Source organism: Vespula vulgaris, chromosome 7 (assembly GCF_905475345.1).
Source record: "Vespula vulgaris chromosome 7, iyVesVulg1.1, whole genome shotgun sequence".
Classification (NCBI taxonomy): Eukaryota; Metazoa; Arthropoda; class Insecta; order Hymenoptera; family Vespidae; genus Vespula; species Vespula vulgaris.
The window spans coordinates 3,720,692-3,733,878 of record NC_066592.1 but is presented as its reverse complement, the minus strand read 5'-3'; the positions used below and the strand labels follow the sequence as shown (position 1 = coordinate 3,733,878).

The 13,187-nt window shown below is 38.4% G+C and overlaps 1 protein-coding gene across 5 annotated transcripts in view; it reads right to left on the bottom strand.

Annotated features, from left to right (window-relative positions):
• LOC127065193 (RING finger protein nhl-1) overlaps nucleotides 1-13,187 on the bottom strand; it is a 54,520-nt gene that overhangs the window by 4,757 nt on the left and 36,576 nt on the right. For 3 of the 5 annotated variants that reach the window (XM_050997206.1, XM_050997208.1, XM_050997207.1), the window contains 8 exons: nucleotides 12,838-13,187; nucleotides 12,344-12,619; nucleotides 10,528-10,840; nucleotides 9,962-10,188; nucleotides 9,418-9,677; nucleotides 8,463-8,775; nucleotides 6,946-7,095; nucleotides 145-792 (listed from right to left, as the gene is read on the bottom strand). In XM_050997206.1, coding sequence (XP_050853163.1) covers nucleotides 145-792; nucleotides 6,946-7,095; nucleotides 8,463-8,775; nucleotides 9,418-9,677; nucleotides 9,962-10,188; nucleotides 10,528-10,840; nucleotides 12,344-12,619; nucleotides 12,838-13,187 — 2,537 coding nt within the window. Of the gene's footprint in view, nucleotides 1-144; nucleotides 793-5,447; nucleotides 6,535-6,945; nucleotides 7,096-8,462; nucleotides 8,776-9,417; nucleotides 9,678-9,961; nucleotides 10,189-10,527; nucleotides 10,841-12,343; nucleotides 12,620-12,837 lie in introns of those variants that run through there. The other 2 variants (XM_050997209.1, XM_050997211.1) reach the window with 2 other exon arrangements.

Here is a 13,187-nt window from a genome sequence, read left to right as displayed (position 1 = left end):
CACATAGTGCATTAGGATGAACCAAGGAAACAATAATATCCCCTATTCCTTTGATATCTAATCAACAACGAAACATTTGGAAACGTATAAGAAAGATATCTATTCAAGTCGAAGATTAAAGATTGAGGAATCAAGTCGGATTACCTGGATGAGGGAATCGAGGTGGTCGTGGAAGGCGGCTCCTTGTCCTTGGTGCTACGATTGCCGTATTTGTTCTTGAGATATCTTGCCCAGGAACTGAGGGCAGCGCCATCCTTTTCGGCACCGGATCGGTCCCGTTCCGGACTCGGTTCCCTCGACTTTAAAGCGTGAGTACTACGGCTACGCGCTAGTTCAGAACCGGCGCCGTATTTTGCCGCGAGATAAGCGTTCGGTGATTGGGTGGTTGGCGACGGTGGCTCCTCGTCTAGATCGACCTCGTCGCCCCCGAAATTGTGCGAGCTTCTCGAACGAGCCAATCGTTGTCGTCTCTCCTTCAGGGCGGCGTATCGCGAACGGGGAAGCAGAGTCGAGGGTTCGGTTGTCGTTGTCGTTGTCTCTGTCTCTCCTATCCCAGAAACGGCGTTCTCTCTCTCTCTCTCCCGTTCTCGTTCCCTTTCTCTTTCTCTCTCCTTCTCCCGTTCCCGTTCTCGCTCTCTCTCGCGCTCTCTTTCTCGCTCTCGTTCTCTTTCCCGTTCTCTCTCGCGTTCCCTCTCGCGTTCCCTCTCGTGTTCCCTCTCCCTCTCTCTCTCCCGTTCTCTCTCCCGTTCCCTCGACGCCATTGCCGCCTGGCTTCTGCTCTTGTTCAAGAACCTGCAACATTATCGGCACATCGACGTTTTCCTCAATTCGTATTGGGTATTTTCCTTTTCTTTTTTTCTCCTTTTTTACTTTTTGTTTCCTTTCTTTTATTATATTTTTTTTTCTTACCCACCTTTGTGGGTATGTATTTTACGTGTGTGTGTGTGTGTGTGTGTGTGTTTATATAACATATATGCGTGCCGACTACGTCGATAATTTGTAAGATTAGCGTTAAGGGTTATTCTCATGTCGGAATTATCTCGTTATTGCAACGTTATATGCACGCGAATGCTTACGCACGAACGATGGCCGACAAGCTATCATCGATCGCATCACTTTCGATCCTATTCTTTCTCGCGACCGCGGAACGTATATATCTTTCTTTTTTCTTTTCTTTCCCTTTTTCTATATTTTTTTTCTTCCTTGTAGATTTTATCTCTATTAGCATAATCCTTTGACTATAAATTGTTGGCGCGATGTTACGTGTATTAGAGTCGTTATCGTGTAGCTCCAAGAAGTATTAAAACTGCGAATGATTTTATCGGTACGATGTGTCTATGTATGTGTCTTTGTGTAGATGTGTGTGTGTGTGTGTACGCATTTAACACAACATTTAACTTAACAAAGCCTTAGATGAGAATTTTTCGTCTCGTTAAAAATTAAATTAAACAACGAATCGTTCGTGATTCAGCGATCATATGTTTTTTTATTTTTTGAATTTTGTTTCCTTTTTTCTATTTGAATCAATGGCTATAAAAAATAAATTGATATAATTCGAAAAGCGAATCGTTCGAAATTTTTTATGTGTAAAAACGGATCGATGATCTTTCTCTTCCTCTTTTTTTTCCAAACGAATAGTCAATTTGATTCCACGTAATAAATTTTTTCCAAATGATATTATTTTATTTCTGCAGAAGTCGGTTCGAACAGTTAGTCGTGGAAAGCAAAGCGTTTGATATTCGTAGCTCGATATTCCCTGCCTCCCACCCGCTCCTCCCGCCGGTCGCGATGAAGTTAAACGTGTAGAATTATTGACAAATGGTGAAATAAAGTTATGCGTTCGAGGTACGTGATCTTTACATTTAATTATTTTTATTTGATTGTGCAATATTCTTTCATATCGATTACTATGTTATCAACGTTCGATTTATGGTTTGATTTAAGATCGAACGAATTTTTTTTTCTTTTTAGTGATCATTGATTTACAAAGAAACTCAAAGAAAAAAAGATTATTATAGGTGCAGAAAGACGATAAGTTAGGCTACTATTTATCCGATCAGTATTGTTAAACATTTAATCAGTATTTTAAATAAATGGTCACAGTATTTACAATAAAATATCAGTAGTATAACGTAAGTGACGCGCCACCCCCGACACTTAATTAATTATTTCTGATAAGAATATTCATGTACCAATGAACACTTATTTTATAAAATACTTACGATTAATTAATTAAAAATACTGATCAAATAAATAGAAATTAGAATATGTTACGTTTGTCATTGGGTAATTAAAATTATTTGCAAAAGAAATTCGTTCGTTGGACATTTGAAATTTGTCCGTTCTATATGTATTGATCGTCGTATAGGTGGATACATAGGTAAAAAAATCGAATTAATTCGATTAATTCAAATACTTGTAGACTATTATTCGCGTTATTCCTTTGATCAAGCTTGTCTTTCTTTTCCTTTTTTTTTTTTTTAGTTTTTGTCATTACACAAAGCTATTTGTTAGAGATTGAAAGGAAAAGTACACGTAAGAAAGAAAGAAAGAAAAAAGAAAGAATGAGAAAAATTGATATTGCGCAGAGCTCAAAAAAAAGGAATGAAAAAAGAAAAAAAATCGTTGATCGTTAGTTTTTGAAAGCGATTTCTACTCACTATGTATGTGCCAGCCTACAACATGTAAAGCATTTTGGGAATGATAACGCATTATACCTGACATGAGATCGGTTGACAATTTCTCCCATCGTGCGAGAGGTATGAGTCGAGTTTCTCTCAACGTAGTCCAGTGCCGTATTAAGCGTTTTCAGCATTCCAGAATCAATAAATATGAGCATTAAATGTAAAATAAAAAACGTTTTTAAAAATGATTCAACGTTTAAATGTTTGATCTTCATTACGATAAACTTGTTTAAAGGATAGGTTACAAAGAATCCATTAATCGTTTTGGATTTATAGGTATAGGCTTAAATAAGTTAAACGATATTTAAAAATCGCGTTTTTAGTTTTACCTTTTCCTTACATTCAAAAGTTCCTTCTTAATCCGGCACTGAGTGTTTCTTTTATCATGATCGAGGTGTGTTACTTCTATTTCGAAGCGTGAGTTTTCACTGACCAACATCGATTATTTATTATTATCATAACTCGCACGTTCAATTTGTCAGTGTAATAAATATATCTACATTTTTAAATTCTTTCTCTTCCTTTTTTTTTTGTTATTCTCGTTGAAAATGCACGATCGAAAGAATCGAAAAATTAAAGGTTTTATATCGACATTTACGTCTATTATTGAGTGCTGTTGTTATGTAATAATGATAATAATAATAATAATAACAACAATAATAATAATAATAATAATAGTAATAATAATAATAACAATAATAATAATAATAGTAATAATAATAAAAAAATAATAATAATAACAGAAACAATGACACAAATATTAAACAAATAATATCAATTCGAAAACTGGGAGGTACGAATGATTGACATAGAAAGAGAAATAAAAAAAGAGATAGATAAAATATTAATATAAGAAAAAGAATAGAAAGAGAATTAAACGAGAAAAAAGTTTTGTGCACAGGTGGGAAACGACATTTCTTTTTGTTATACGTATATATATATACATACACACATACACATATATATATATGTATATATATATATGTACATACTGTGAGGACAGTTTGACAGGGAAATAAATAATACGAGTTATCACAAAGAAATGCAGTTTATTTACCACACCAACAAACTGACGCAATGACGTATTTCGCTAGGATGAGAAGAGAGTACAAAAACTTAAAGTAACTACGCGATAAGTCCATCGGCGATGGGATAATTACGTGTGATTATTAGAATATAACACGTGATAACCAAAGCCGACGAATGATCGCGTTGTTATGGGAACGATTTTGAAAGCTTCGCTTTTGCGTGGTTTTTCAAAGCTGCTTTAATATAGGAGGACGGTTTCTCACTACACTCGTTTCTTTCTATTTTTTTGTTCTTTTTTCTTATTCTGTTTTCTTTTTTTATTTAACGCGATTAATCGACGCGCGTGTATATGCGTGTGTGTTTGTATTCGTGTGTGTACGTGTGCACGTGTATATGCAAATATATATATATATATATATATATATATATATATATATATATAAGAGTATTTTTTTATCGTAGAAATTTTATATAAAAAAAAAAAAAAATTATACGAAAGCTATGTGTATAATCTTAAAAAAAAATCATGATAATAAAAAAAAGATAACTAGACGCGGGAAGCGTAATTTTTTCGCTGAATCAATTTCTATAAGAAAGACAAATTCGCGATCTTACGATTATCACAATATTTCAAATGCACGTTTACGAGAAGCATAATGCAAACTATTAAAAAGAGTCTATCGTGTTTAAAGTCGTGATATCATCCGAACGAGGATGAAGCGAGATAAAGAACGTGTTATAACTCATAACGACAGATCAATAGAACATCGATTATATATTTTAAGCGAATAAAATGAATGAATGTTTTTTTTTCTATTTTCCTTTTATTTTCCAATGAGGGATATGCGTTTTGCGTCGTGCAAGACTATTGCGTGCAAACAAAAAAAAAAGATTAGGGTTAATCCGAAACGATAAAAAGTTTGACGAACGAACACCGATTATTTTTGCCAATTATTTCGGATTAATTTTTTTAGTTTTCTACCTATTTTTTAATTTCTTCCTTCTTTTTTTTTTCTTATTGTTTACTCTTTCTATGCTTTTTAATAAAACATGGTAAAATGATAAATTCACTACGTAACACGTTAAAGTTATTAATTGGTGTTAATGACAAGAAAAAGTAGAAATCATCGATTTAATCACGAAGCCGAGAACGGGACGTACTTTTTTTTTTTCTTAACACGTACACCCGTAGACGTACGGTAACAACATTTTACCATATTTTTTTAAGAAGCCGGAGTACCGTTATTCATGGAAAGAAATTAGACGAACACGACGAAAAACGAGAAATAAAGGTTGTAGGCGGGTATAACAGGTGTATCGACGTTACGCGTGCGGTTTGCGCTGGTAAATATTTTCTCATTTTCTTTACTTTTGAAAACGAAAGAAAAAAGGATCGTGGACCAACTAAACGACGTGGTTGACTAAACTATTCCATTGAAAACTTTTCTCCGATATATAGCAACGATAAAGGCAAACGTTCGTAGGTAAACACGTTCCTTTCGTTGGTTTCATTCGGCCGGTAAATATTTAACACGCAAAACCGCCGCGACCATTGAAGGAAGCCGGTGAAAATAGGGGTTGCGAATAAGGGTTGGCGGAATGACGGTGGGGACTTACAGTCGGGCGGAGAGGACCAGGGAAAATAGTAATGAATGGGTATGTGAGCAACGTTTAAAGGAAAAGGTTCATTAGAACACTGTAACACAGTACGGACACACAGAAGACGGTGGTTACCATCTGCATCGGTATACTGATATCGACATCGGTCGCATCTTCGTGCTCGTCGGATCTTTCGGTTTCTTTAGTACGGTTAGCGTTCGCGATTAACGCGCCGTTCTCGACGTTAGCTCTCGTTACGAGGTCGGTGGTCGTTTGGGAACGAATCGTGCTCGATCTTCCTCTCTTTAACTCCATTTTCTCCGGGGAAGAAGAAGGATCTTTATATCCCGATAAATTCGGGATACTGGTAGATTCCTCCTCGTTCACTATCATCCATCCGTTCTCCTCGATGCTCCAATTGTCCTTTTTCGATTCTACCGTTCCTTTCGTATCCTCTTCGTTTATCTCGACGTCTTCTTCGTTTCTTACGTTATCCGTATTTTTTGTCGAACCTGCAGGGGAGACTGCCCTTTCGGATTCGCTTTCAGACTCGTCCGAAATCAACCAACCATTTTTTCCAATACTGCTCTGCCTGTACACTCTGCTTCTCAATGAACTTTCAGGAGTCTTCGAGGAGTTCAGAATGCCCTGCTCCCTTTTCGTCTCCTCCATCGTCGTCGATGGCTTCTCAATCATCCTGTCGTCCTCTCCTTCGAACGAATTTGATTCTTGATTCTTCGACGATCTCGTCGATCCGTCCGTTTGAAGATCTTGATCGGTAACGAGCCAACCGTTATCGTCGAAAAGCTCATCCTCGTTACTTCTATCGGAGAGAAGCGAGGAACTACGTGCCGTTCTCTCACTGTCCGATCCTTTGTGAACGCTGATCACTGTCTTTTCATCCTCGTCCTCCATCGAATCCGAAGTAGATTCGTCGCCGGCTAAGGATTCTTCCTCTTCTTCTTCGTCCTTCAAATGACCATCTGCCTTTTCACTGCCATCTTCCACTCGCTCCTCCTCCTTCTCCTCCTCCTCCTCCTCCTCCTCCTCGTCCTCTTCATCTTCTTCGTCCTTATCAGTCTTATATTCTCTCGTCTTCTCGTCCTCGAGTTTCTCAGAAACGGTCGTCGAGCCGTTCACCTTACGACCGTCGATGACAACGTCCTCGCGTTGGTGTTCGCCGGCCTCGTGATTGCTACCCTCGAGACGACGGTCAGTGATACTATTCACGGATCGGGATGAGGAATGAGATGAGGTATTGGTGGTATTCGTCAATGTCGTCGTCGTCGCTGTCGTCGTCGTCGTCGTCGTCGTCGTCATCGTCATCGTCGATGTTATCGTCTCAACGTCAACAACTTCCGGTCTAACGAGCTCGCTCGATCCAATAACGTCCTCGTTAGGCATACTCGCGATAATTTTTTTATCGTCGGCCGATCTCTCGAAAACGAAGACATCTTTCCCGCACAATACGTTAACAAACGTCCTAATATGATCGTCCTGAACAACGGGACTAAACGATCGTCCACGTTGTAAACGATCACGCTTAATAAGATTTTTTCCCGACTTATCGTCATCGTCATCGTCCTCGGCAACATCGTCATCGTCGTCTAATACGGACGTCTTTTTTACGAACCTGCTGGAGGAGTAGCCACCAGTAGAGGATATCGGAACACCACTTCCGGCACCACTTCCGGTCATCGTCGAGCCGCTCGTCGTCGTCATCGTCAGTGGGCTCGTCGGGCTCGTCACGATATGCGCGGGACTTCCCCTCGGCGTCGAATACCTAACAATTAGATCGATCGATCGATTCTTTTCTTTTTGGCTTGTGGAATTTTGTTTTCTCTCTCTTTCTTTCTCTATCTCTATCTCTATAATTTTATTCTTTTCTTTCGACTTTGCTTTTTTGTTCTTTTCTCTTTCGGACACTTTTTTCGACCTCGTTCCTTCGTCCCTTCATTTCTCTTTCTCTTTTAAATACTTTATTCCCTCCTCATCATTTTTTCTTTTCCTCATATTTTTTTTTTTAATACTTTTATTGTTATTTTTATTATCTTTACTGTTTTTTTTTTATTATCGCGATATATTGACTGTTTCTTTTTTTCTTTCGCATTCTTGTCTGGCGAATGAATGATTGAAAAAATTGTCTTCGATCTCGCGACCGTACGCGTACCGATATCCGATTTTGATTGAAGAAAACAAAATTGACGAGCTTACACGATTTATCGTCGTGCCCGTTGCATACGTGTATGTACGATTGACAGTCATCGTTAATTATAAACGTAGTTGTGCTTACATCACACGGGGTTAAGTTTCTGATCGTGTTAACGTACTACACGTAAGTACATGGTTTATTTATTTTTTTATCTTTTCTCTTATTGTTTTTTCTATTTTCTTTTTCTTTTTTTTTCTTTTGTTTTAGACAACTTAGAACACGCAAAACGAAATGACAAGAAAGGAGGTGAACGTATGTACAATTTTCGTATATTTAACACAACAAAAAGAAACAAAAAAAAGAAGAAGAAAAAAAAAAGAAAAATGGCATGGTTTCGGCCACCACGAGATAACGTTTCGCCGATACGATTTTACAACTTTGACCGATGTCAGTCATGGTTTATTTGAAAAAACAAACTGACGCGGGTCTCTTGTCGCGTAAAAATCTGTCGACTTTATCGCGTCGGCGAACGTTCCGTGGCGTGGAATCTTTTTTTCGCGTATATCTACCGGTACACACACACACCAATGGTCATCCAATTTTCAACGCGTCGAAAAATCTTGTTTTATTTTCGCGAAATTTCACCGAAACGTCACTCGTTAAAATCGAAATCGAGATAAATGTATGGGGCGAGGGGTGGGAGAGGGGAGGAGAAGGAGGAGGGTGCGAGAGGTCGATGGAAAAGTATTGTCGACGTTCGTATGATTAATATCCATTGAAAAGGATGACAATGCGTTTCCCTTAATACCGTATCGTAATATGTAATATTTACAAGAAATATCCGTTTTGATAGTTTTTAACGCGTTGCATGTTGAAAAAAATATGATATTTATTTCGACGAAAGAAATTGAATGACGGTGTGCGATCAAAAAGATTGATAAGTGGTAAAACGATAATTTAAAGAAAAATAGGATTGATTAATCGTGAAATGTACTTGCCTGGTCGAGGGTGAATCCTCCTTGCTTCCACGTCGGGCCTCGGCACTTCGAGCTAACAACGCACCTATGTCGGTTCGTGCCATAGCAGCGTCGTTTCTTTGACGATCCTGAGGAGTCGACGTTGGGATGCTCGACGTAGTTGGCGTCGTGTGAGTGTCAGTTTCCGACTCCTCTTCAGTCTCGGATTCTGTTTCCTCGGAGGAACTGCTCGTCTCTTCCTCATCCTCCTCCTCTTCGTCCTCTTTTTTCTTCGTTGTTGTTTCCTCTCTGCTTGACTGTGTCGTCGCTGGTGGTGGAGGTGCCGCGCGATTACCTATGAATGAAAAAAAGACCAGGTCCAGCGAGCTTTAGCTCCATCACACTCGCGTAAAATAAATCTCTAACGATAAGTATATGTTGTATTGTGTATGTGTATATATATAAATATATATATATATATATATATATATATATATATATATAGGAATAGATATAAGCTTTTTCTAATCTACAAGGTATATGCCTCTCGTAAAAGCACGAAATATATTTCGCTAGATTTTACCTTTATTGTATTTCCTTTGCTTACATCAATTCTTTTTTTCTTTTTTTTTTAGTTTGTATCTTTTCTTTTTAGATTCGTTAAGTTCTCTTTTATTTACTCTGTTTTCTTTTTTTCAACACACCGGGAATTATAAAAAGTCTCAATGCACCAGCGACACTACGTCCACAATAAAAGAAAAATTCTTCGAGTATTACATCTCGTTGCATACGAATCAATGGAAGAGCTTTATGTACCTGGATATATTTTCTAATATACAATCTAAATTTTCACACGCGTTATAACAACGTTTTTCTCCAGCCTTATGGAGATTTACAAATTAGGTTGGTATATCGTATAAAATACATTCCACAATGGAAATATATCACAATGTATCAGAGGGGGGTCATAGAAATTCAAGAGTCACGTTTTATCAACCTGTGCCTAAGAATCGGCTTTGGAAGGGCCTCGAAGCAGGAACACTGCTCGCCGTGGAATCTCTGCCGGAGCTGGCAGTGACCGTGCTTGTGGTCGTATTTGTTGGCGGTGCTCTCGACAGGTATTTTTGTTTCATTTCCTCGGCGGTGAATGGAGCGCCCGTGCTACGAATTCCCGATCCCGTTGAACTCTCAGAGCCTGTGCTAGAGTCCGTGGAAGCGCTTCTGGTTGCGGGAGCGTGGGTGTCACTTGAAGTTCTCCTATCGTTCCACAAAAATGTATTTCTATATATATATATATATATCTATATATACATCTATATAGATATATATGATACATACGTAAAGGGTGTACGAATAAAGTTTTCTTTTGTCAAGGGAAAAGTTTTACTTACGCGATAATAAAATCCAAAAAGTATACAGGTTATATTATACATGTGTATTTTTATCTTTACTTTCTTCTTTTTTTTTTGGAAAACGCTTTAAATACAGCTTAAAAGTAAAAGAAATGGTCGACCTAGTTCGCATTCAAGGGAGCTTAATACCTCGCGATCGTGGGTGGTCTTCTGACCGCAGCTTCCTCCGCTTCACGCTCCGTCGGTGGTTCTCTCGCTTGTGGATGAGCCGCTGCCGTAGGTGGTTGCGGCTGTCGTTCCTCCACCGTTTCCACCGTTGGCTGTGCTGCGTTCTTGTTCTGCTTTTTGATCCTGGAAATTTCGTCGTCCTCGCTGACTTGTCTCGCCATTGCCGTCGGTGCTATTCTAACTTGTACCTACACGTACGTACGAAAGGGATCAACAAGGCTTGACTTTAAACGAACTATTTTCATTGCCTTTTGTACTCGGGGCCAGGCTTGCGTATCTTGTACGTTGGAAGTATGACTGATTCGTGTCGAGTGTACCTTGACACTGTTAACATATATCATCGAGTCACACTCGAAGTATATCTTATCGAGTCACCCTCGATGTATTATTTCTTTCTTTTTGTCGAGCCACACTCGACATCGAAATGCAAAAAAGATCTTCGAAAGAGTATTATATATTTCTTTTTTCTTTCTTTTATCTCGCCTTCCGTTCGATCCTTCGAAATTCTACATTTGAATTGGGCTAACCTGAGGTTTCGGTGTTTGCGGTTGCGCAGGTTGAGCGGATTCTTCCTTCTTTCTCTTGCCAGCCCTTTCGCACTCTTGAAGTTTCTTCATGACGCGCGGTGAATCCGTCAAGCGGAAAATACCGGACAACGGTCCTCTCGCTGCATCCTCCGTGTCCAATACTCGCTCTCGTAATCCAGATTCCTGTGGCGTCGACGTGAATCTCACCGTTGATCTCGAATCGCCATCGGAATCGTCGCCATCGCGATGCCTCATAAAGCGGCTTCTATAACGCGACTTATTCCTCGGCGCATCGTACTCAGGTGCATCGTATCTGAAATTTTTATTGGCTCGATAAAATGTTTTTTTCTCTACGATCATTATGTACCAAATGTTGCCAATATATATATATATATATATATATATATATATATATATATATATATATGGGAACTATCCTACAATATGGTTAATTCGTTCCGTGTTCTATCGAACTCGTGTTAAGCGAAACGGGTGCTATATGGAAACTGTTTTATAAGAATTTCGTGTTAGGAAAGCTGTTGCAATTTTTTACATTCTGTTATATCGAAACCGTGTACACATGAAACTGCTATTATATTAATTATATTGTATACTGTAGTATGATATAAATAATATTTATCATCATTATGATTATATTCTTTCCATTTGTATTATTATAAATTGTAGTATTATTTATTGACATAAATCAGATCGATTAATCATATCTCTCTCTCTCTCTCTCTCTCTCTCTCTCTCTCTCTCTCTCTCTCTCTCTCTCTCTATCTCTTTACCTTTTTAATATATTCAGACAAACGAGATTGTCGATTGGTTCGTTTAATAGCATTTTCCCGACATATGATTCGCATTTAAAAAGTACGCGCGACGTGAATTACTGAATATAACGTGATGCTGCTGTTACATACTTGCTTGTTCTCCCGGCTTTTAATTTACATTCTGACGAGGCCATTTAACATAACGGCTTTGTTGGCAATGGTCTAACCACGCGAAATTACATTAAAGCGCTAACAATTAAATGGTCTACGTTATATCTTCCCGTGGGATGGAGCGACATTATAGAGAAAAAATTTTTCCCACCTAATTTTAAAAGAAAGATCCTCGGCAATAAAACTAGATTAGTAATAGTAGCTGTTGCACCGGTAATACATGATAGAAGAAAAAAAAAGAAGAGAGAGAGGGACACAGAGAGAAAAAAGGGAAAAAGGATGAAAGAAAGAAAGAAAGAAAGAAAAAAGAGAGAGACGGAGATAGACGAACATTGGTAAGGATAGAAAAGGGACGTAGAAAAGTCGAATGAAGAGGTACGCGAGCGTATTTATAACTTATGCTGGAACAGATATGTGGGACACTCTGAAAAATATACTCTCTCGAGCGCCACTTGGCAATGGACCAACGTAATTCCCGTCCGGGCTTAAATACATTTTTTACGAAGCCACGTTCTCGTTAAGTATTTCTCTTTCTCATGAAATATCCTATACGTACATATTCACGTATAGCCACATATATACACACACATATATATGTACATACGTCATAGGTACACTATGCGCTTATGTATATGCATAGGGAAATGAGAAAAAAGAAAAAAAGAAGAATAGGAAGAGAGAGAGAGAGAGAGAGAGAGAGAGAGAGAGAGAGAGAGAGAGAGAGAGAGAGAGAGAGAGAGAATTAGAGAGCGAGGGTGGTATTAATTTCATCGATGATCGAGATTAAACGTTCTATGATTTACATACATATGATCGATATCAACGATCATATATAATCTCTATTGGCAATATCGAATGGGGACGATAATTACTCGTATTCAGGAACGTATCGATTCCTGGCTAGTCGTTCCTCTTCTTGCTGTCGATACTGCGAAGCAAGACGATGATCGCTCTTGCTCCTCATAAGTCCCGGAGAACCACCTGGGGGTGCTAAACTGCTCGAACTACCTAACAATCCTCCGCTTCCGCTTTCCGGTTTGATGTTGAGTTCTCCATAACCAGCCACGTGAAGAACTAATTGATTTGGATCGTGGGCCATCATGAAACGCACTCTTCTACTGTAATCCCCAGCTTCGTACTCGAAATTTCTAATATTATTAATGCAAACGTAAAAAAATAAACTTTTGTAGGAATTGAAAAATTAAAAAAAGAAAGAAGGAAAGAAAAAGAAAGAAGAAATAAATTTGTATTTTTTTCTTTTCTTTTCCTTTTCAAAAATTATTTGTCCTTGTAAAAATTCTTTGAAATAATTTAGAATACGTAGAAATCAATGTACTTGAATTCTTGATTCTAAGAGTAGACAAACCTGATGAATTCCACCGTACGTAGAAAGAGTTCTTTCGTATCAAGAAGCTCCGAGTCGTCCCAAGGAACGTTCTCATTGATGTGAGCCTCTGCCAAATCGCAGTTACTTTGAATGTTTGCGATTTCCAATTCGAGATTCTCTTTGAGTTGTATCAGACCACGTAGCTCGGTACCTAAGTACCGGTCGACCTCGTTGCGTAGATATTCCGTTCGGTCTTTTAAAGCTTTGCTCAATCTTCTATAAATCTCGTCTACTTCTTCGGCAACTGCAGCACAATTAGTTTGCAGACCCAATGTATTTTTTTCGACCAATGCCAGGGCATCTTGTAGCCTGTGGAGACCTCTCCGAAC